This window comes from Falco punctatus (genome assembly GCF_963210335.1).
Source record: "Falco punctatus genome assembly, chromosome: 6".
NCBI classification, from domain to species: Eukaryota; Metazoa; Chordata; class Aves; order Falconiformes; family Falconidae; genus Falco; species Falco punctatus.
The window spans coordinates 2,276,286-2,301,578 of record NC_137585.1 but is presented as its reverse complement, the minus strand read 5'-3'; the positions used below and the strand labels follow the sequence as shown (position 1 = coordinate 2,301,578).

At 43.0% G+C, this 25,293-nt stretch overlaps 1 protein-coding gene across 2 annotated transcripts; it reads right to left on the bottom strand.

The window, feature by feature from the left end:
* Positions 1 to 211: 211 nt before the first annotated feature.
* GDAP2 (ganglioside induced differentiation associated protein 2) lies at positions 212 to 25,284 on the bottom strand. Of its 2 annotated transcripts, XM_080391890.1 has the most exons (15): positions 25,145 to 25,253; positions 24,631 to 24,717; positions 23,321 to 23,567; positions 21,656 to 21,795; positions 17,326 to 17,479; positions 15,693 to 15,781; positions 13,257 to 13,333; positions 12,034 to 12,193; positions 10,134 to 10,284; positions 9,086 to 9,162; positions 7,650 to 7,726; positions 6,959 to 7,098; positions 6,286 to 6,340; positions 1,412 to 1,555; positions 212 to 485 (listed from the first exon to the last, which is right to left on the bottom strand). In XM_080391890.1, the coding sequence occupies exons 3-15, from the start codon at positions 23,494 to 23,496 to the stop codon at positions 438 to 440; spliced, it is 1,488 nt and encodes a 495-aa protein (XP_080248016.1). In that variant the 5' UTR covers positions 23,497 to 23,567; positions 24,631 to 24,717; positions 25,145 to 25,253; the 3' UTR covers positions 212 to 437. The 2 variants fall into 2 exon arrangements, with proteins under 2 accessions (XP_080248016.1, XP_080248015.1); XM_080391889.1 differs by lacking the exon at positions 24,631 to 24,717 and having other exon boundaries at positions 25,145 to 25,284.
* Positions 25,285 to 25,293: the final 9 nt, after the last annotated feature.

Genomic DNA, 25,293 nt, shown 5'->3' with positions numbered 1-25,293 from the left:
ATGAGCAATGTGTCAGGCTGGCACTGCACAGTATTTGTACAGACCAGTCAGAAATGGGTATTACAAACAGAGCTGGAAAATTAGAACAGTTAAAAACATGACCAAGTGCTTTTGATAGGTTTCCCAGAAAAGAGAAAGTCTGTTCAGAAATAAATGTAACAACTTCAACTCCCCCCCAACCCAAAATAAAATGCATCTAGTGATCTTTAAATCAACTTTTCCATTGGATAAATATATTTGAAATGGTTGTACAGTTCACAGTGGCATAAAGTTCTCTGATTGCTTGAGTGCTTGAAAATATCTCATCAGTAAAAAAATACCAGAGCTGGGGGAGGAAAACCCTCTCTCTGAATTCTGCACACGGGCAAATGCACAGGTTTTGGCAGGCATCAGGTCATCGGATCCATGGGAAACCAGCAGCATCACAGGACTGCAGATCACAAGTCGGGGGACGGAGGATAAGAAGAATAGTAAGGCCCATTTTCCTGCAACGAGAACAGAACGAGCAGTTGAACAAAAGTCTTCCCCAATACATCTGGTGCAACGGGTGATGACACAGAGGCAGAAATAAACAGGTACCCCGGCTTCGTCTTCCACAAGTACAGTGACGGCCACAATTCACCCAGGAGAGGACTGTGCTGGCAAAAAACTGGTTTTTGCCTCTGTTTTAAGCAAAAAGTGCAGGTTAAAATTTTGCCATTAAGCTGAGCTGTGATGCAAGGAAAGCCACAAATGCTAGCATAGCCGGTCACTTGACAAAAGTTGCTTACACAGACACACAGCTCTAGTTATTACTTTGTAGTTACAGCACACCCCTCTTTGGAATGATTTGGCCAAAGCGAGCCATATTCATTCTGCCATTTGGTTAGAGACCTGGGACGGAGAAGGGAAGAGGAGGAGGGACCAACACAAAGGCAAGGCACCCTTCTATGGTTCCATTTTTCCCCACTGCTTCCCCCCCTCCCCCCACCCTTCCCTGCATGCTTGTTGATACATGGGACAGGAAAGAATAAACACAGATAGTATTTCTTTTTACAGTCACTGTAAGGTATATAGCAGGTATATAATGTGAATTTTATCTTATCCACAGGCTTTTAGTGTGTTGTGTTATAGTTCTTGGCTGAAGAAAAGTTGTCTGCCTTTTACACGCATAGCAGACTGCTCTATTGGGAGAGCAGCCTGCTTCTTAGCCAAGCCCTCTGGTTTGACTGACGTAGAAAGAAAAAAAAATCATTAAGAAAATACTTCCTCACAGGAGAGCAACCAGAATTTCCAGGAACCCTCCCTTTCTTCTCCTCATATCTAAGATGTGGAAGTCAGCCCCTTTAAAGCTCTTGCAGAGCAGAACGGGAGAAGTGTAAGAACTACACTTTGGAGCAAAGACGGATGCTTGCAACATGCAACCACTTACCCTGGCATCATACTCGAGGACAAAAGGGGGGAGATCAATCTGTTCCGGGGGTACAGCTGTGAATAACTGCTGAAGGCTTTCCACATAGTGGATTTTGTCCTTTAGCCCTGAGACCGTAAAGGTTGTGAAAAACCATGCTGAGACCTGAAAATAAACCCCAACAAAAACAAGTTAGAGATGGTGCTGTTTCAAAACTTTCAAGTTCAACAGAATACTGCAGTTAAACAGGCTTGATTTAAGCTTGAAACACTAACAGCATGACAATAATACAAGGTCAGGAAGCACGCACCGCTGACTGCTAGCAACCACTGTCTCGAGAGTTCTGAAGCTGGTGCTTTCTGACTTCACATGCGCTCCTTCCCAGCTGCCACTTTAAGGTCCCTTTCGACTGTACAAGAGTGACAGCTGTTCTGCTAGTTGCCTTCAAAAAACCATTAGTGTAGTGGCACATTTTCACGTCCAGTTTAGCCAGCTCGGAATACAACCTATTGGATTCTGTATCTGACAGAAGCATTTTCAACCCTCTGCCTTCAAGTTTTCACAGACTGGATCCATGGCAATCCTCCACTTTGGGGGAGAGAGGTTTTTCAGCTGTTCAGCGGTCCCATTGAAACTGCTCTGCTTTGGGTTGGGTGTCCTTCTGTTTTATCACACTTCTTATCAAAGCCTTATCAACTTATTCTACAGGATTTTACTTCAAGTATGCACACCTCTGTCTCTTTTAAACAGGATAAGGAATTTTTGTTTTGCAAAGGCCAATAAGACACCATTTATACCTCTACAAGTTACTAAATATTCCTTCCTGTTTAGATTGACTGCAGAAGCTTTTACTTTTCAACACCCCTTCTCCAAAATTAAGCATTATATCACTTTTTTATTTCTTATCTAGTTTTTCCTGGCAGACTGAAGGGAAAGAAAAAAACAAACCACCAAATGTTCTACAGGTCGCAAATGCTCCCATAAGGGACCATTTACATTGTTCTGGGCAACCAGCTCTTGCTGACCCTGCTTGAGCAGCGGGGCTGGACCAGATGACTTCTAGAGGTCCCCTTCCAACCTTGACCACTCTGTGGTTGTTTGATAGTTGTGCTTTGACTGCAATAAGTTAACAGAAAAGAAGCAACACCACAAGAAAAGCCTTGAGGGAAGTGGGAGTTTCAAATAAGCTAAAACACTAGGTCAATAAAAATGATTTACCCAAATGCAACATTTAAAGAAAAAGTTGATGCCCAAAACCTGTCCTGGAATATCTGCACTACCTCCTCAAAACAGCCTATTTTCATGAGAAAGGCACAACAAAAGAGACAAGGAGGTAAAGAACAGGACAGAACATTTAAGATTGGCTCGTTATTTTAAGGGCAGAATTAGAGATTTACGTTACTGGAAAGCAGGGAGACAGTTTATTACTGGCCTCCATTACTTACTGTGTTTTTCTAAGAAGACCTCTTATGAGTGACACTGGGTGACAGTTTGATGAGTGAAAAATACCCTCTCAATCCTGTACCAAAGTAGCATGCATTCCAAGGCACATTATGAATGATAATCACTAAATATTAATTGCTATGGACGTTTAATACATACATAAGTCCAATAGGGAATATTTTTGCAGCCATTATGAAAACTGGGTGTGGGGGTGTGTGTGCTTTCCCCAAAAACAAGTATACCAGCCACTGCAGTTTGACACATCTTCAGCAACAGAGAAAAAAGGGAGGGGGCAGAAGCGTTGCTAAAGAATTCTTCTCCTATCTCTATTCTTGATAATCACAGGTTATAGAAACAGCAATATGACAGCACCCATTTATTGGTAAAAGGACATGGAGCTTTAAATGAAACCAAGTCCTTATTAATGCACTGAAAGCAAAATAAGTTATACCAGGGCAGTAAAAAAAAAAGTTAAGAATCTAGACATCTGAAATTTTCCTTCATTTTTCTTGTTCTGCAGCTCATAATCTGAATAAAAGGCTATCAAAGTCACTCTGTCAAGCTAGAAAACCACAGCATTAAAGTACCAGATGTCTTTCCCCCCAAAAAACCCAGCACCACCACAGATAAAGCGTATCACCAATCTCTTAATTAGGTCATTCCCCAAAGAGAAATTTGCTAAAAATCTAGAAAATTTTACTACACTTGGAAGGATCTTGCATAGAAAAAGCTGTAAGCTATTTGCAACAACCTTTATATTGGCATCTGATCTCCAGAAACTGCTTTTATGACTGTTACAGAAAAACAAGACAAAAATTGTTCATGATAAATACAAAGACTACCATGATTAGGAATATCTGGTTTGATTATTCATGTATGTTTCTGTTTTGAAACATTCTTGATTCACAGCCAAGTTACTATATTTATAAACCCAGACTTTCTCTGGGTGAGACTGTTTCAGATGCAGCCACCAAGCTTTGTTTGGAGCGCTCTCAGAAGAGGGGAGCTGAGAAGATTCACACAAAATTGCCCCCCAAAAGCCCTTTATTTATGTCTCAGCAGCTATAGCAATAATAAGCAGAAGTACATTCACATGCAAGAGGAAGGAACTTGTGGCAGCACTTCAAGGGTATCTTAATCGAAGGCTTGCTGGTGAAGCGTGCATTGCTGCCGGCCTAAAAAGCTAATGGTGCCTATGCTGCAATCTTGCAAAAATGCAAAGAACAGTTACATTTCAGCAGCACAAGAGAATCAAGTTCTTCCCAGATCACAAGAACGCTCACATCAAAGCATGAATAAAGGCAGGATCAGTACCCAAAAACGGGCCATGCAGTGACACACCCTGCTTCAGTTACTCTGTGTTTTAGGGTAACTGCCGAACCCTCCTCCCTGCATACCAAACCCCACGTACTCTAGACAGGCAATTATCCTCAGAATATACATAATTTTAAAAGTTTCATATCTAGAAACCAAAGCAAGAATCATGGTTGGCACCACGAAGTACATTAAGAACTATGCTTGTTTTCTAGGGGCACATGAGTTTCTAAGACATGATGAAAACCTCTTGATCCTTTTCAGCCCAGAAATGAGCAAAGCAACTCTAACAGATGGCCACCATCCTCTGTGCCAGGATTCAATACTGCTGTAAAACAGACAATTTGTATCTGAGGTTTAAGAGCGAGGTGTATGTAACAAGGATGATGCATTTGGGAAGCTGCGTGAATGCAGAAGCCTTCCTCCTGCATTTGAGACATGGGGTATTTTCCACTACTTCTAGGGAAGTCAGTCAGTGCTCCAAATGGGAGGACAAATGTGCCAAACATTTCTGAAGATATTTGAGGCTTCTGAGCTAGTAATCTTCCATGGGGACAACATCCCTGAAAACAGCCAAAAAAGGAGGGGAGAGACAAATCATTCCCTCTTAAGCAGCCACCTTCACCGCCAGGACTTTCTGCTGCACATTCCCCACCGTGTTTCACAAGCTGATAGTCTCTGCAACAGCCAGCAGCAATCCCACTTGCCCTTCAGTTAGAGAAAATGCTTGGCAGAAAAACACTGACACACTTCCTCTTTTGCCTCCAGCTGTGCTGCTAGAATAGCATACAAACCGATTCCACTCCCAGCACGTGGGAGAACTCTCCATCTCTCACCCGCCTTGCTTCCCACCAACTATCTGCTTGCCCCACAGATCTGTTGAGTGCCGCTGCAGTTCTCAAAGGGACAGAGAACATGGTAACAGACTGGTGAACGCGAGTCCTCATCCTACAACAAAAAAACCCCGTTTCTCAACCAAGTAGAAATGTAGGAAGAGAGGAGAGGGATAAAGTGCTGCTGAGAATTTTAAACACTAGTACTTCTAGCTTCAGCTTCCACTCAGCTTTGTGACCACAGTAATGTTTGATGCCAGCTCCTAAGCATCCTGACAGGAACCGGAAGGTATGCTGTTGGGAAGCCTCAGCTTCATCTGTATAAAACCAGGGAAGCTCCGAGTCTCACGGTGTCCCAGCTGTGCGCACGCAAAGAAAGGACTCTTTGGAAATTTAGCAAAGAAATTCTTGTTGAACATGTGCAAACAGATGTTTTTTTCCAGGCGTATAATTTCCTCAGATTTGATCAATGTCAGCAAAAAGCAGAGTAAACACAGAGGTTAATCTGATGTGAACGCAGAGGACCACATTTCCAACTGTTTTAATAGGACTAACAATTTTAGGAAGGGCCGCTGCTGACACTCAGTTCATCTGAAGTACTCATACCGCTGCAATACGAGTAGTGTGTATGAAGTACAGAGGGGAGCAAGCTCCATCTTTTGTTACCCCACACAGATCATAGCCAAGGGTAACACCTCACTGCCTGATGAGCTCAGTTTTCCATCTCCTAAAGGCTTAACAGGATTTTTCTGCACTCCATCACAAAAGCATTCTTCCTATCTTCCTTTGCTACTCTACGCTCTATAATACCAAATAACCTCGGGGCTGCTTGACGCACTGTCCCCTGCCCATACCAGGGCATCTCTTAAGCAATACACAGCACCGATGCAATACCTCTTGTGGGGAAAGAAAAGGTGAAACATTCAGGAAATGAGCCACACAAAAAAAAATTCCCACAGTTTTTGGTCATGGTTTGTCACCCTGCCAACCAGACAGCAGGGAAAAGGACAAAAATGTTGCTCTTTGGAAGAAACAAGATCCAAAGCTTCCATCTCTCTCTGTTAAGAGCACAGGCAAAACAGGGCACAGACAGCTGCGCTGCGCTGGGGTGCAGCTTATCACTAATTTTGGAAGACTACAGCTAGATCAAAAACAGGGATGAACTTCAAACTCTGACCGTGGATCCAGATGATACTGCCTAATTTTGGAAGTCTTCTATATATCTCCATGTTCCTCGTACTACAGTCTTACATGCTGCTCTGCCAACACCCGAAATATACTTTTCTTTTGTACTGTTTACCTCACCTTTGAACGAAATGTTGGGTGGACAAAATACAGTGCCTTCAAGTTCCTCTTGTACCTGGTTTAGAGAAAGAAAAAAAAAGTCTTTAAAAGTGACTTCTAATTAAGCTCATCTACACAACCCAGTTGCCAAAACATAGATGATTTTGCTTAAATGCCTGTGATGTAATTTTATAGAGTTAGATCTAACACAAGGGCAGATACCAGAAAAGTAAGTGTAAGAGTGTGGGAGGGTGGGTGGGTCGGAGCAGAATGATTATTTTTCAGATAAAGACAACATAGACAACATAGCCTGCAGTCTTCTATGCGGACAGTGAAAATTATGGACAAATTATGACTGCCAATGTTACCCAAGCCTCTTCCCTCACAACAGCAACACACTTTTAACAAAGCCAGGCTCCAGAAGCTCCACCTCTAGATAAGAGATAGACAATTCACCCAGTACATCCCTCTAACAGCTCCAGAAGGCAGACTGCAGAGGACAGAACTTCCTGGTTTAATAGATGGTTTTATGAAGGAAAGAAAACATATCTTCCTTCTTCCTGCCTTTGTTATGTATTTAGGTCTTTGCTCCAGCAAAACTCTCTTATAAATAAATCAGAAACCAGATACAGGGAACGACACACATTTCCGTAGCACAGAGGAAGACCAGAAAGGGTCTCCTATTGACACTCACTTGGCATCAACAACATCGTAGAGTTTCTTCAAGAAATTAGAGTCTAGTTGATTGTAATCATTTGTGAGCGTATGGAAGTACACCAGGACATATTCCTTCACTGCAATATGATCCATGACGTGGATGAAATACAAAAGAGCCTGAGACAGAAAAATGAAATTTATATTTGCAAAGAATTCTTTCACAGTTGCATCACATCTTAATATGCTTCCTTTAATTCATTCACAAATCAGGAGTCATGAGCTGGGTGGCATTAGGTTTCAGCTACAAATGCAAGGTGAACATTTCAAGCCTTCAACTTGACTGTAGTAACTTAGATGTCTTTTTTTGTCTAGCTGACCTCACAGATGGAGATAAATTCTTGCTGTTTCCATGAAAAACAAATTTGACTCATTACATTTCACTCTTCATGTCTTGGCTGTTATAGAAACAGGGCAAATCTGTCTCTTCTTGAGATGAAAAAAAAGAGTCCACGTTAGGTCTGTTTTTCTAAAAATAGCACAGTTCCTCCTCTAAAAAGCCACCCCCAAAACCCACACACAAACCTTTATAAGAGAATACAAATTTATCTGCCTGTAAAAGAGATTAAATAGAAACTATTTATGTCTTCTACAGCTAAAGTTTCTAGCAGTTATAATCAGATTCCTGAACATTCATATTCAACATACACAATAGTTTTACAAAGCGTTACCTTTTCCATGTCTATCAATGTTACAGGGATATTCCTTCCAACCACCACCATCACTGTGCGGCCACAGTTATCTACACCTACAAAAGAAAGAGAAGTATGTCTACACTTCTCTCAGTCATGCCAGGTTTTGAAGTTGGTCCCTTTTAAAACAGGGAAAACCAACCACAGCTCAGAATTTTTGCAACGCATATGGTTTCCATCTTAAAAACAAAGGAAATACACTTAAGTTATGGTTCTCACTATACCAGTGGCTATTCTGATCCAAAAAAGGGTGCGTCACATCCGAGAAACTTAAGGACTGCAATTTTATGTTGCCCGAGTACTCCGCATTTACCCAAATCTCAAGTAATAACATTACTTTTATTAAAAAAAAACCCAACAAAACAACCAACCTTCACTTGCAGTTCTACCACCAATGCAAACCTCTTCCTAAAAACCAACCAATCTAATGCAGATTCCCAGAGCACACTTTACAGACCTCCTGCAGCCCACAGAGCCTTGACTAAGGCAAACAAAAGAATTTAAAATTGCAGTTACTGAGCACAGCCTCAGCATTTGCACAAAGATCAAGGTAAGTATCTGAATTTTCATGAGGCCAAAGTTATCAGGCAAAATGCTGAATAGACTTTCTCTGCAGAAACACAGCCATGGTTTTGAGACCCTGACTACTTGCCTGTTTCTTCCTGTCATGGTGCAAAGCAGCTATACGCCACTGGGACTATGGCAAGTTTTTACGTTCAAGTATGATGCTATCTAAAGAGTAAAAGTGAACTAAAGAGTACAGGTTCCCCATTTCTGCTTCCTAGGCTGCAAGGACCTTGCAGCTATGTTCTTCCACTGAACTCTCCACTGCGTTGTTGAATCTCTTCCTAATCTCCCCATCTGCTGAACAAAGAAGTTGCAAGATGTGCTGCCCCTGGCACTCGGCCCTTAGTACCAGGAGACACACACAGAGGAGGGCAACGCATACTAACCCCAGGGAAATAAAGCAAGCCGCTTTCTTCAGGAAAGCTGTATCAAAAGTTGCTTTGGGAACTGCTTATTCTCTACAGTAATCACCTGAAAACAACATTCATTTCTTTGTAACAAAAGGTGGCGACAATTTAGAACAAAAGGAGAACTCTCTCATACACAGTACCTTAGCATTGGCTTAATTTATCAGTACCGATTCACATCTAAAGCTACAGACAATTCAGGATATGCACCTGTCCTCAGACTGTTAGAGCAGAGCAGTTTGGGAGTTTACCACAGTGTCTTTCAAAGCCAATCAAGAGAGAATTCCTGCTTTACTGCAGAGATGTTGCCTAGTTCTTGGCCAGGCTTCTAGCTTGATAACATGGCTTATTGTATGCTCAGGTCTAAAAAAAATACTGTATCTTTATTTTTTATTTTTGCTTTAAAACAATATACATCAGTTGTTGGTAGCCTGAGCTTACCTGTCTGGTACAAGGCTTTCAGAGAAGCAATATCAGAGAGGTCTTCAGCTCTTGCCTGACACAGCCAGCGATTGTAACTAGAAAGTTAAAAACATCTGGTCAGAACTGATCCCCCTTCAGATTAGCATTAGAAGCCTGAAGACATACATGGGAAGGGAAGGACAAAACAAGCTCTTTATGACTGAGCCCTCTCTCTAGTATTGTGGATTTCTGACCTATGAAGCAACTATCAAGTTATTAAAGAAAGAAGAGGGTGGGGAAATCTGAATGTCTTAGTTACATATCTAGTGATTTTCATCAGGGCAATGAATACGCACCAACTAGTAACTACAGTGGCATTGCATTTGGGCTAAAAAGATTGGAGAGATTTTCCATTTAAATACTTCAGTATCAGCGTTTAAAAAAATACAAAAGAAAAAAAATGTATTTGAAAAGTCCATAAGTCAAACATAACTATGTAGCAACAACCATTACATACAGATTTCCCCACCCCTCCATTAAACGGTGAACAAACTAGTGATTCATCTGACAAAAGAAGCCAAGCACCATGCCTCAAGAGGACTCCAGCATGGAATTGGCTTCTAAGAAAGTGATCATGCACGTTAAGAGGGAGCAGGGGGAAGGAGAAAAAAAAGAAAAAAAAAAAAAAAAAAAAAAAGGAGAAAAGCCTCGGCATTAATTTATTTTTCTTTCTGTTTTGAAAGACTGAATAGAAATGTTTTGCTATCTGCCCAGAGCCTCAGGAGCAAGCGGGCAGTACTGAAAGCAGGTGATCCCTTTACAAAAAGCAGTGACAAAACAGTGACATCTCGTGGCACAGAGGTAAGGCATGGCCGGACGCACTGGGAATGCCAGTGGGTTCACCACTAGCTTCCCTTCTTCTCTTACTGCCCCTTCCCTTCTCCCTTCGGGCCAAAACCGCTACAGCAGGTTTTATCTGTATTTCCTTGCCAGAAGATTAGGCTTTACAGATAAGAAAACCATCATAACGGTTGGTCCTCTGAACAGCTAAAACACAAAACATTCAAGCAGACAAGGAAATTCTCACTTCCTCTGATGCTGTTTTTGCAGCGCTGCCTCTGACAACTGTCCCTGAAGGATGAGGCGTCTCTGTTTATCAACATCTCCCTCCATGCGGGCAAAAGCATGGGAACCAATGAAAGACAAATCTGCCTCCAGATCCTCTTCATCTGAAGCATCTGCGGTAGAAACAAAGGGTAGCGTAAGATGTTCAAGCTGCACACAAGACAGCAATGCTGCTGAGGAACTGGAGTGTATCTCAGGGAGCCAACCCAGTCATCACACTCCAAACTAACCCAGAAAACCCACAGCACACCACGATACGGCTCTGATATCTCACCGGTACCACCGACAGATTATAGTTTGTGATAACTACAGACTCCCTTAAAATGTTGATTTGCCTGGAAACTAACTGGGCAGGTCCTAGTCATCGGCTTGTAACAAAGGGGCGACTGCTAACTCTTGAAAAACAAGGTCTGGAGAGAGTGGCTTGGGCTTTACAGTTGTTCTACTTGTCATGGGGAAAAATAAGTATGCAGAGGGACAGATGCTGCAGCTTTATTCAGTTTAGAAGCGTGTGGTAGAAAGGACTCACTTTTTATATCATTGACACTGACTGAACAGATCCTGTAGAGCTGGTGGTAAAGTGAGTTTAGGTATTTTTATAGTATTGTTTACAACACAACTGCGTGATGAAATAGAAAAGCACAGGCTCACTTGCTGGCGACAATACCAGAATGCTCCACTACATTTGATGTCATCAAGGAACATTGCTAAGGCTTCCAGCATTACCTCTCTGGGCAATCTGGATGGGAACAGCGTTTCCCAGTTTTAACGTGACATGCTATAGTGGCAATGGGACAAAGGCACGGGATTCTGATATACCCCTTCGCTCCTACACATGCAAACCCTGTAATTTCACAAACTATTCAGTAGTGATTGAATGCCTCCCACTGACCAACCACAGCTGCAAACACCACTCTAACCAGCAACATGGACAGGGAGAAGAAAAAAAAGAAAAAAAAACAAAAAAAAAAACCAAAAAAAAGAGAAGAGACTGGAGTCTGATCAGCAGGAGTATGTATATCAGGTATCAAACCGTGAACTGTAAAATTAAGTTGTCTGTACCCTCACTGCATAATCAGCCTTACCCCAACTGGCCATGCTAAAGTAGAAAACCTTTGAAACCCTTACCAGGTTATCTGCCTTTGATGGTTTAGGGGTTCACAAAGAAATGTAAAACTTTCACAGTGCTGCTTAATGAATAAGGCAGAATGTGTCAGCTATGACCATTTATACATTAAATCATCTTGCCACATGTATCTCACCTCCTCAACCCTGACGTCTAGGCAACCTTTTTACAAAGAGACTTCTTCCACTGAGCTTTGACAGACGTTTCCCAAACACTGATCTCTGGGCTGACCTAGCTCTTCTATCTTTTAGGGGGTTTCTTCTTGTTTTCATTGAGCATCTACTAGTTTGATGTACACGCTCTCCCAACAGAATCTTATCATTTGAGACAACATTTGCTAATAGTTAAGCAACACTTGGCTAATATACAAGATAGGTTATTGACAATAATGCCTTTTTAAGTTAGGGGCTGCACAAGATTCTGCAAACAAACTGCAAAGGTCCTAAGCACTTTGAGAATGGGAATGCTATTTGCAATGGGAATGAACTACGCTTCCCCCAAGAAAGAAAAAGACGGAACAGCTCTACTGCATCCTCTAACCACAACACAAAGTGGCAGAAATAAGTAGTTACTGCTGGGGAACACATGAAGCCAATGAGGCAGCTTGACAGCCGCCTTCCTTATAGCCTGCCTTAGGCGAGGTGCGGCAGGAACCCAGCGCTCCGCTTCTCACATGCCTTGTCTGGCTTTCCATTGACTTTCACACACTTCTGCCAAAGTTCAGTTAAGAACTCACCATCCGGAACACCCGGCTTTTCAGTAATCCTGATCTGCCGCTCTGGTACTACAGGCTCCCCTTCTGCATTGCCAATATCTGCAGGGAGGTAAGGCAAGGATTGTATCTCTTCTTCCAACGATCTTGGAAAATACAGAGGCAGCAACTTCTGGTAAGTGGCCTACAAATAAGAAAAATGCGTGAAGGGTCCATCACGCATCCTTGCTTTTCAGTTAAGTAACGCTTGCCCTTGTAGCAGGGACCTTCTCAGTGGTTTAGAGGCAAACTACCACTTGCCTCAATGGCTTATTTTGGGCTGTTACCTGGCAATAAAGGTGGGTAACCTTGATAAACGTTAACTTTTTTTTTTTGCCACACTGGTAAATGACCTTAAGAGGACTCTGCTTTAACCTTCCTGAACTCGGGTAGATCGCAGACTTCAGCTTTGTAACTAAGTTAGAATATGCATGGGTGACAGACTTCAGTGAAGGTTGCTTTTATATCAAAATGCACCACTACACAGATCACCTTTGGTGATCTGACTGGGAAAAAAGAAAAAGCAACCACCAAAAGAAACCCTCCCCACCTGGAGGAAAATAGTGAAAAATCTCTACTGAACACTGTACTAGCTCACGTGTTCTCTCCAACCGATTAATGGTTTTAGAACCCTCATCCAGATGCCACAGAACCTAGCACAATGGGGTGTTCTGCCCAGGAACTGCCATTAGCAAGTCTGATATACAAAAGAAGTCAATATTCAAACTGCCAGCATCCGTCTGCGCACAGATCGTTAAATGTCAAACTTCTTATTTCAACAAGCCAGCCAGCAACGTTCAAGATGCTCGCAGGTGATCTGCGGGCATGCTAAACTGGCCCTTTTAAAGCACAAGGGAAGCAGCGCTGTGTAAGGAGGAAATCTTGTACTAAGAATTTCCTTTCTGGCTGGCAGATTCCATCCAGCACAACTGCATGTTATAACCTCTAGTATTGGCTGCAATTCACGGCTCAGAAATACAGAAGCCAGGATTAGAAAGATTCTGAACATGCCCATAGTGATTGCCAAGGGCATAAACAGCACTGGAAAAGGTGCTATGCTAGCAGGAGACAGAAGGATGCTGTAGGACCAAAAGCCTGTATGATCTGAAGGGGAAATCTGAGTCCAGCTCTAGAAAGGAGCTAATTACTGCTGCAGAAAAGAGCAAACAGGCCCATGAATTTTGGTGGAATGAATATCAAGGAGATACCTCTTCAAGCTCGGAGACTGCAAACACCACCTTCTCCAGAGTCTCTCCATGAATCTCCAGGAACCTTCTAACTGTGCCTGCAAGAAAGAAGAATAAATGTACTTAGCAAAAACAGGAGAGGAAATTTAAATGCACAACTGCAAGTGAGGGAGTTGGAATACAGAATAGAGACACATCTCTCTCCTCACACAAAACAGCTTCACGGGCTGTACGCAAGTGTGGATTAAGTGGCAGTTTAACGCACCAAATGGCTTGTTGGCCATACTGGCAGTTCCATCTCCACTCTCTGTCGCTGCTCACTCTAGAGATGGATACAAAATGAGAAAAAATTTCTCTCTGATTTTAGTTTGCTAATTATTCCTCAGTCTGTGGAATGCGATTCCATGGCCCTGCAAAATTAAGCCAAATCCTTCCCCCTTAGAGTCTGTGCAAACTGCCAAAACCAGGCAATCCTAGAACAAGCCATTGTGCCTTAAGTTATCAGGAAAGCAAGATGATAAGCAGCTATAGCAGAAGCTGGTATAAGACAGAGTCAGTCACACAAAACCTCTGGAGTCAACTATGCCAAAGTGGCATATAAAAACTGCATTTATAAATCATTAGAGAAACTGTTTCCTCTGTTACTTTCTTCTGACTCCCCCAAATCTCTAGCAAATCCAGGGACACAGTGAAGTTCCCAAGCAATTGCAGCTGAGGGGAAAAGAAAATGTTTTGTAACCAAGCTCCCCGTCACACACATCCTTGTACAGATGAGGTCCTCGAGCTGCAATAATCTTGACACATATCAGGATTTTCAAGTGCTTCCCTGTCAGGCTGCCAAGGGAGAAAGTGTCCAAAGAAATAAGTTGGTCTAGCAGTATTTTATCAAGTAGCATACAGCCCTAAAGGGACAACAGACGACAGCAATAAGGAAGTGTACTCTGCAGAGAATGCATTAGCGTCAGTTCTTCAAGAAAGAGCGGGGGGGGGGGGCGGGGAAACCAAACTATTTTCAAATACTTCCTGTACAGAAATTCACATAAAAAGCAACACTACTTTATGGGAGAAATGCAGTTGTGTGGTCCCACAGCAAACAGTTTCCTGAACCTATGTGAGCAGATGTTTTCAGATCTCTCACTCAACAGGCAGACAGCAGAGAAAACAACAGACTAATCTGTTTCTCCAGTGTCAGCATCTCTGCTGAACAGAGGGCAAGAAAGATTTCCTCAGCCAGCTTGCACAGCAAGAGGAAAACCCACTCCCTCCATCTGCAACAACCTCCCTGTTGTGCAAGAGCACCATGCAGGAGGGTCCAGGGACTGGGTGGTGGTGGTAGAAAGCAGATGGGAGCAGGCCAAGAGAAATGCAAAAGTCAAAAGAGAAAAGGGAAAAGTAAGAACCAGGCAGGTATATAATATTCTTCTCAGGGCACTTTCCTATTTCTAAGTATTTTCAGCCTAGGAAATATTCAGATTTGTTTTTAGTAGCCTTCATTCTTTTCTTTAATACAGTTTCCTTTTGAAGCCCCCCGGATTTGAAAACTTTTAGCATCTACAATGCTTTTTAGTAAGAAGGTTCATAAAACAAATAGTGTAAGCACTTGTTTGTTCTGAACCTGATTCATAGTAGCGTTGTTTAAAGGTTCTTGTTTTGGGAGACAGCAAACAGCTGATTCCTACCCACGATCTCCACGCCACTCGAGTTTATAGACATCTGTCACATTCCCTTCAAGTTCAGCATATTCCAGTCTGAAAAAGACTTTAGCTCACTTAGCTATTGCTTGCCTTTCTCCATTCTTGCTGACCTCTTCAACTTCTAGTTCTAGTGCATCCTTTTTGAATGTGCAGCTTTGAAGGGTGGACAAACCACAGATTTCTAGCATAACATTCTTAATTTTGTTGTGTCTTACTCCAACTGCTGTTATGAACTCCAGTGAGCTGTTGTTTTCATGGAACTATGATAATCTCAAGATTTTGCTCCTTCGGTTAGCCCATCATTTTGCATGTGAAGGCAGAAGCACACAGGAGTGGGTCAGTGGGGGAAGAATATCACTTCAGAGTTGGATATGCTGATGACACTAAAATGGCAGATGACATTCACTTGAGGCCCATCTCCAGCTATTCGACAGTACGGCCTCATCTTTGCTATTCTGAACAATTTTCTATTACCAGCAAACTCTTTCACCTCACTGTTCAGCATCTTTTCCAGGTTAATTAATGTATTGAATATATTCCAGCACAGATTCCCATAGATCTTTACTGATGACTTCTCAACAGAGAAAGGATCATTTGTTTTTATCATCCACTTCCTGATCAACCAGAGGCAGCCTTGCCTTTTTACAGGCTCCAACAAACCACAGCCCCCTAAAAAAAGGGTTTCCCCATATTAACAGCAGTCTGAGGCAAGCGATCTGCTGAGTAATGCCATCCAGTTTATGTCACATCCCAGCAAACTTACGCAGTGCTATGTGGGTTGCATCCTCCAAGGGGTAGCATCTTTTCAGAGAGTTAATAACACAAAATCCTACCGAGCACATTGCCTGCTCCCTGAAATCCAGAAAAAGAGAAACAAATGAATAGACAGTCAGGTGAGAACAAACGTTTGCCAGTAGGGTAGATAACACTAGCACTTTTTTTCCTGCCTTTATGCAGCAGTGACCCTCTTTTAGGTTTGTGCAGAGGGATTCTCTTCTGGTAAGATGTACACATACCACCATCAGGCAGAAGGGGGAACCATTAATGATTCCACACTGTTTCCTCTTAGTTTTGTTCTCAGATTTCTCCTTCTACTTCAGCCACGTTGTTCCTGCAGTTTCTCATATCCTGAATGAAGAGGTTCTTACCTCAGGCTCCCTGCAATCCTTTCCAAAATATTTTTCTTCCTGTACAGATTTTACAGTGAGGAGAAGGAGGGGAAAATGAGGTGCTCTCTATTGCAAACACTCTCCCGTTCCTCCACCTGACCCATCACTTGTTTTGTTAGAGGTCTGGACACAGACCAAGGTGGCTTACTCAGTCCTAGGCATGGCTGGACAATCACTGGTATAAAGCGATACAGTAAGATCTGCAAGGTGCTTCCAGCAGAGCACAAGATTTTTAGACGAGTAAAACAGATGTGTTGCCAACAGTCACCAGAGGAGCCTGAGCAAGCTCAGAGCTGGCAGACTATTTTACAAGCATCAAAAGTTACTCTAGAAAATAGGTTGACTGAAAAGCATTCAGAATCCATTGAGCAGAATTATTGAAGTTTTAAAATTGTTTTTACCATGCTTCAATCCAGGCCTGACTTTGCTTGTTGCTTCTGAGGCAGAACAAACCGGCACGTACTAGAAACCTTAGCTTTGATCTTATGAAACAGTTGCTATTGCCCTCCAATGCAGTCCAGGCTTGGGAGAACTGATCTTCCCAACCTTAAGAAATTGTTAAGTGTATTTTATGACATTGCTGTTATTCAGGTACTTTTTGTGACTGTTACCATTACAACAGCTGTCACAGGAAAACAACAGACTACAGGAAAGAACACAGAAAAAACAGAAAGAAAAAAAACCCTGTTAGCTAAGAGGAAACAGAAAATACCACAGATGAAAGAGGGAAAACTACAAACCCATCTGCAGCAACTGTGGATTTAGAAATAACTTTGCACCTTGACTCAGAACTTTAGATGATTGTTGTATGAAGGCAGAGGCCAAGCATGTGAATGGATACAGCAGTCAGATCCGCCTGCTGCTACGTCCACATGGCCGCAGAGACACATGAAGCTGCCGCTTGAGCAAGCTCATTTAAAGCTTTTCGTGGCACAGAACCCAATGCAGTTATCACTGCTGCTGCTCCTCAGAGTAACTGAATGCTGCGCAGCTCCAATTTCAAGACTCGAACCAGCTCAGATCTCTCTGCACATTTAACCTACACCACCGACACAGGCAACAAAAAGCATGAAGTATACCACGAGGCCACTCAGGTTCTCACGCCCTTAACCAAATCCAGTAACCATCAGAAGATATTCACAGACATTCGGCCTCTGTGCAGACCCGAGTGTCTAGGGCAGACACACCACGGACGGCAAACCCTGACGTAAGGGGCCGTGTGCTTACTTGGCGAGCTGCAGGACATTGCGGTAACAGCTGTACAGGGAGCTCTCGGCTGCTGTGCGATACCGGCTTTTGTATTTGGGTCCCACTGTGTGAATGATGAAACGTGCAGCCAAATTAAATCCTTTAGTGAGTTTAGCCTCACCTGTCCTGCACCCTGAAAAAAATAGACACAAGGAAAAATGCCAATGTCATGATAAGAAAGGTAGAAATATTCAAGCCCTTGACTTCTTCCAGTCAGACAACTCCATACATAGAAGTCATCAAATTTATATCCCATATAAAGTCATTTACACATCAAATACTAAGGATAGCATTCTATCTCATAACAGCTGCTTAGCATCACCTAGTCAGGTTGAGGTGACAGCTGTGCTCCATCTCTCAATTTTAAAACTATGCATGTAAGGACAAACCAGAAATTGCTAGAAATGCTGCCTTAACAGCAGTGCTTACTATGCCACATACAGAGCCAAAGGCAGCAATGATTTAACTATATGCAGAGAACAGATGCACAAATATGCCATACAACCAGCAATAAAAAGTCCTTCTGAATTTAATAACTTGGCTTGGGGAGATTGCTTTTCGGATAAAAGGGCTAGAAGTCTCCTTCAACCCACCAGCTTTGACAAAGCTATTCAAAACAAACACATCAAGCACTTGCTCCACCTGTGCTCCCAGAACAAGGTACCTTGCTTTGTTTTGCAAGTTTCTTCGTGTTCACAAGGCAAAAGTATGATTCTCATGGAGACCATACTTTCTTGACAGACTAGATACCTAGCCTCAAGGCAAGGAAGCTCAAGCGACACATTTAATTGTTCCATCCACAGCACCCTCCAGTTGCACACTCCAGGACCATTTACTGTACACCAGCATACCTCACATCTTTACCTCTTTTTAGTTTTGACTGCTCTTTGGCTATCCCCTCAAGTTACTCATACTTAATTCCTGTAATTTTTCACAAGGGAAATCAGTTTGTCTTACAAACTTACAAACCCTCGATGACATCCGTAGGCCTATTCCCTTCAGTTTGTCAATGCATTTCTGATAATGAAAAATCCAGGAACAGCTGTTGTGTTTGAAGACTGTTTTTAGTTCAGCACCTGGACAAACAGCCTGCTAACCCTCCCCTTCTTCACCCAAATCTAGCCCGCTCCAGTTCTGGACGGCTGAAGAAGTACTTCTAGTCTTCCCCTACGCTCAAAGACAAGTATTTTCTCCCTTCTTCCTTCTGCTTGTACAGCTGCACTGCAGCTTTCTGATCTGGCTGAAAACTAGTATTTTCACTGGATTAGCTTTCAACCTGATCTTTGAGGTTGCTAGTGCCCACAAAATGGAATGCGACAGGAACGAGTGGCTGCAACCACCCTTCTGGCAGCAGCACTGCAGTAGCCTGGCTTAAGTCAATCGTGAAGCTGCCCACCGAGTAGCAGCGTTCACCTCTCCTACTCTGTTGTTTGTGGTGCTCAGGCGGGCTATCAGCATGCACGAAAGCGTATTTTATGGCAAGAAACATTCTAGGTTGAGGATCTGTCTTGCTCAAAACTTAAAGCACGTCCTTTTAGTGGCAACACGTTGCCTTTCAGCGAACATCTTATACACTTTTTAATCCAATAAATCACATCATTAGCTTCTGTAGACTTCCACCTTGGTTTTATTGGGTTAATCAGAAGGACTACAACAGCACACTAAAACTAAGCACACTATTCTGAATTACTGCATATCCTCTAAGATGCCTCAGCTCAAGAGAGTAACTAAATAAGCACACTATGGAAAAAGCAGAAGCTAAACCCAAAGCACTTAATGCATCAGGTATCAAGTTACTTTCTTCCTCCCTGGTCTGCCCAAGCCACACAACTTGAAAAGAGCAAGCAAAGGCCTGCAGGAAAAACGGTCTCGTGAAAAAGAATGAAGGAATTTTGACTGAGGTATAGTTGTGAATTCAGCAGAGAAACTAATAAATTCAGACCACCAGATGTAGCATCAGTAATCTCTAACTGCACTTATATCACACTTCGTACTTCCCAATGCCTTCTGCCCGGAGATCTCTACGAAATTTATAAAACTAAAACGAGCAGCAAATATTATATCTATTTTAAGAAACAGGGTGAGGTAAGCTAGTAGAGAGAGCTGCACAAATCAAAGTCTGTGGCAAAAGTGAGAACAAAGTCAAGATCTTATTTTTTATCCCATGATATTTCAAACATTAGAACAACTTCTCTGCAAGTTTAAAACTGAGAGTCTGAATCCTCCATGTAAAGTATGCAGTGGAGAAAAAGTCTCACTGGAGCAGGAAGACTACTATGCGTTGCTGTTACAGAAGGTCTTTATTAGTCTGCAACAAGTATGTGTTGATAGGCAAGCGTGTATCAATAGCACGTAATTTGCAAACTTGCATCCTTGGCTGTAGTATTTCTGTGTTAATGAAAACTACACACTGTTCCTATGAATGCGTAAGTTAGCTGAGCCTTAAAGAAAGCAGGCCTTTGAAATGTCAGCACATCACATGCTTTAAGATCATGATTTTTCTTGGAGTCTATGAAATATGAACACATACCAAGGAGTAGGAATAAAGCTGGAGAGAACTAACTGAAGATCACCACTGCTCCCATTTCACAGCTTTAGAGCAAAGACCATGCATTTTCATGTTTTCAGCAAGAACATTCTGCTAGGAAAGAATTTCAATGGGAAAGCATGCAAAAGGAGGCAGAGGTGACGAAAGAATCAAACTAATTTCCTAACTGCACTCACTTCCACTTCTGCTACTGTGACAAACACATTAAAGATGCACAAAAGCCAAAGCTGTAATCCAGCCTCTCCTTCCTCTCCCACCCAAACCGCCAGTAGTGCATCAAAGAACTGATTTTCAAAAAGCTTTTATTACAAGGCTAAAAGGAAACTGTCATGTATAGGCAGTCATGAACCTGCAGAATGTGTTATGGAGGGAAGACATCAGCATCTTCACAGGGGTAGAGAATACAAAACTACATCTGTCTCAGCATGGTAAAAGGGAACATAAGAAGCTAAGCCCAACTTTCGCAAATAATTCCCTACAGAGCTGACAGGTCTCAAATGTTAAGTATGCCTTGAAACATTGTCCCTCTCCACCTCACAGTGCACAGAAGGAACCCAAGTTTATTTTAGAAGAGTTCTGGTGTACATAGCAGGGTCCTAACTATTTTATAACATCTGCTGTATTTTGAACCCAAAGGACACGCTGAGTTTTCCCTCTCCTATGAAATGGTCACTCTTCCTCTGGTTTTACATCCAGGTTACTCACAAAAAGCAAGTTGAATCAGCAAAACATGATTTTATAAAAACAGAGGATGTCTATTAAATTGCAGTTTAAGCTACTGAGAGTTTTCATTAGAAATACTATGGTTCTTCTACCTGTTTTGTTACTACGCAAGGAGAGCGCGCTGTTAGGCAAGAGTGAGCAGTACTACTCAAGGATCACTTTGGTCTCAAAATTCAGCGCAGTACCACAGGTATTAGAAAAGTGAATTTTCACCTGCAAACTGTATTAGATTTCTGTATGACCCTGGACAACTATAAACACTTTGCTCCTCACACAGAAGAGGGAAACTCCTCTTTTCATCTAACAGGCACTGGGAATAAAGCTGAGTATTTGTAAATCTCATCACCAGCCATAAACTCTGTTAATAAGAATTCAGGTAAAGCAAACCTCATCCATTTCCAGAACAGCCTTCCATTAGGGATGGTCTTGTAACTTTATTAGAAAGTAATCTGTTGTGCAGAAAAGGCAAATGAACTGAACAATTTAAGTAGTCACTAAGTCTATTGCAGTGTTTTATCAATCCATCTATTACTGCCATTGTTTCCTGAAGGACTGTGTGCATATATTAATATCCTGACAGAGGATACACAAAGTGTATATTAGAACCCATTTAATTTCTGCAATGGTGAACTTCAGCTCCTGTCTTCCACAGTATATATACACACTGAACAGGGTAAGAGCAAAATCTGACTATGTACAAGGCTGGTCCCTTGAGTAAAAGCTCTGATAAGCTAACCACCCAGAGTGGCTACAGGTAACAATGGGATTTACTGTATCACAACTCAAGGGCTCAGCAACTCTAGTATCTGCCCCAGGTTTTTAATGATCTGTACCCTGAACGACAAAACCAGGAGAGGCTAGATTGTGTTTCCTCCATCTATTTCACATTAACACCAGATGTTAGGGGAAGGGGATGAAAAAACAAACAAACAACAAACCAGTGCTATGCCTTGATTTTAGTGTATGTCCAAATCCTCATGCTTTGTACTATGCAAGGACAGTAGATTCAGTAAGATAAAAACATCTCCAGCCACTTACCTTTGAGCTTCTGGAGTTCATCCCTCAGGTCAGGCCCGGCGTGCATGAATATACTTTCAGATACTGGGTTCTTATCAGTGAGAGACTCATTACTGGTGTTTACTATGGCTGTGCAGTTCAGTAACGCTACATCTCCTTTCCTGAGGAAACAAGGAAACCGTTTATTGCGGGCTAAATGTAAGATGAAGCAATCATTGTCAAGTAAGTGCTGACAGGCAAGGAAATGCCAAGTTAGAGGAAGAGCATTAACAGTGCTCCAGTGCCCGCAGAGGGTAGCGTACCCTGACATGCTCATCATGCAGAATCATCCTTTGCCTCTAACTGATGAAGAAAGACTGCAAGCAACCTGTCATTTCCTTAAACGCTCCCTGCCTCAACAGAAACTTAGTGATGTATGTAAAAAAGGCAGTGCTGCAGTTTTATGTAGGGCAGTTTAACTAGCAGAACGTGCAAAGCAGCGTGTTAAACTGATGGAGTGCAACACGTTCCAGAAACCCCATGTATTCTCTCTTGGAGATAAGAGGACAGTCCTTGTGGCACGTTACTTTCAAAACTTGAATAATTTTTTCAATGTACTTTTCTTGGTTTGCACACATGCTACCCAGGGCACCTTACTGCTGCTGCTTTTCCTCAGACCCCTGAGGATCTGGAGCGACACTGCAGCTAGACAAGCTTTCACTGCTTTTGTTCCAGCACTGCGAACCGCAATTTGATCATGACCATTCTGCTGTTCAAGGCTCAGACATGCAGAAGATAAACAAAGCAGAGATGCACGAGAGTCAATGGAGTAGCAGAACTCTGACCTGCTTTTTGTCACTGAAGCAGCCATTAGGGATTTGGGGATTAAAGAGCATAGGAAGGGAAATAAAGACTCCCACGCACAGGGAGAGATTCAAGTAACAGTTGAAACTGCACATATTTATTACACCCAAGCCCAAGTCATAAGAGATGTTTAACCTTTTACTTCTCTCTTTCTTTACTTAATCAGGTTCAGGAAATCCATGAACAGTCCCATTTCCTGCACGTATTAACCAGAAAGAGGTTCAGGCCGATCCCTGAATCTGTGTCCCTGAGAAATCCTTCTCTCTTCACACTGATTAACAAAGAGCTACTCATCTAGAGAGCAGGTTCAAGTATCTGAGTTATAGGAAAGAAAAACTGATGGAGTAAGTTCACCTCAGCACACGGTACTTTATCAATAGATTCTGGCATAAAAATGTAGAGACAGAATACAGAACAGAGAGGGGGTGCAGGAGAGAGCCCAAAGCAAGCCGTGAGAACCACATGAAAGAAACAAATACCAGAAAAGTGAAAGATTAAAGCCAGCAAAGAAAGAAAAAAGCTAGTATACAGCAAGTATATTTTTTAAAAAATTAAACAGTTGTATCAAAGTACCGTATTTGGTTTCGATATTTAGCGTACAGTATGACAGCAGGAAATACAGCTCCAGTCTGCTGCATCAAGAAATGCCTACAAACGTGCTGTTTATAACCTACGGTGGAGCAAAATCTCAGACTTGCAGATTTACAGCAAACAAAAAGATTCTTTTCTTCCCAGAGAGGGGTTAAAGACTTTATTCTAAAGCAAGTGATCATTACATGAGGCAATCAGATCCTGCAGTACACAGAAGTGACGACAAGCACACCAGAGCCACATGGAACTTACCATAAGATTATTTTTGCATTTATGTCTTTCCTGTATGGAAAAGGTGATCTGACATCAACTTGAGCCTTTTCAACAGGATTTTGGTGAGAGTACAGCTGCTTAGCCTCATAGGCATCAGTCCAGCCTGGCAGACTGTCAACATCCACAAATTGGGAAGGAGCACCCAAGGGATCCATGGAATAGAAAGAACGACTCCTTTCCTCTGCTAACTTGTCACACTCCAATTCTCACTGGAGTCTTCCAGGTGCTTTAAAGGAAGAAAATCAAACCAGGTCACCAGCTGTTCACTGAAAGTGACTCCCACAGAGCCAGACCTTTCACCAGACTGCAATGCAATTACAGCTAGCAGAAAACAGAAACACTTTTCCCACTCAGCTACTCCTTCCTCCTCTTTTGTTACCTGTATGCAAAAAGGCAGTGCAAATACTCACACTAAAGACAAACTTTTCCAACAGTGAAAACACCTGCTCTATTAAATTGGCCCAACTGGCTTGTGATCCTCACATTTTGAAAATGCTGAAAACAAATTCCCAAGTGTAGAAAGGACCTCAGTCTTTCTGGAAATTATTTCTTTATCTAAACAAACAGCAAGTTTGTAGCAGGGTATGTATAATCTATCCCTGCAAAGATTTAGGTCTAGCCCTGGGTCATACCTTTTAAAAAAAAAAAATCAATCAAAAAATGCAAAAGCAAAAGAAAATACACAGCGTCCCAAATCACTACAACCCCCAACCCCCTAAACACACCCCCCCCCAACAAACAAACCAATGAAAACCTCCTCCTTACCCCCAAATCGCACAACCCTTACAGTTCAGTGAATTCTGAAGCTGTGCAAATAAGACTTAGAGTTGCACAGTTCTCACAGCCATGCACTCAGGCATGAAACGCCTTCACCCAAATAGGTTTTGCAAGAAAGAGAGCGAAGCTGTAAAATTAGAATGCTGCCCCAATGAACCTGCAGGTTGAATTCTGCCATCCGATTTTTTTTTTTTTTTTAAAAGGCTGAGATGACACTGGTTGCTAGATTAAGCCCCAAACTTGCCAAAACATACTTTTTAACTGCTAGCACGTTACACCTAGGCTACTATATTTTCACTGTAGCTACTAAACTGTACTAGTAAATTAAGCTAGCACAAATACATGCACGGGTGATTCCAGTTCACCACATATACATCTATTATTTAACCTTTTTCACAGGTTCATTACTGATAATTTTGAAGAGACAGCATCCCCAAGTGGTAATTCTGAAACACGGATTATGAAGTATTTTCATTAGCTAGAAAAATAATCCAAAAGAAACAACCAAACACCCGACCTCAAGTTGAGGGGTGATAACGGCTGACGCCAGGACACTGGCAGCCAGGAGAGTGCCCAGGTGAGGTTTCTGCCCTGGAGAGCTGGGAGAAAGCGAAGAGCAAGAAGGCAGAATGGGCAGAACGGCTGCAGCTCTGAGCTCGCCCCCAGCGCTGCCCTGCCGCTGGGAAAGCGCCAGCAACCGGGGCCCGGGGGTAGCGCAGGGGGCAGGCGGGGAAGGGGCGCGCTGTTCCCGGGTACTGTCCCCCCAGCCCGGGGGGGTGCCAGGCTCCGGGGGCGGCACAAAGCGCTGCGAGCGGCAGCCCCGGCCCCGGGGACCCCGGCGGGGTGCGACACCCTGCCCGTGAGGGACGGCGCTGCCCCCCTCCTCCAGCCCCCGCCGCTGGGCCGCGCCCCCCCGGGGCCAGGCCGGCCAGCGCCCCCGCTGCCGCCCACCCCGGCTCCGCCCGGCCCGCGAACCGCCGGCAGCGGCGGCGCCTCCCCCCGCGGACCGGCCGCTCGGTAACTCACGGGCAGCCCGCACCGCCGCCAGCCCCGCCCGCCCGGAGGGTCTCGATTGGCGCCGGTTTAGCGACATCACCCAGAAAAGCGGCGCGACCGCGGCGCGCTTCCGCTTCCGGACTACATCACCTCACTTCCGGTTAGCCTCACTTCCGGTG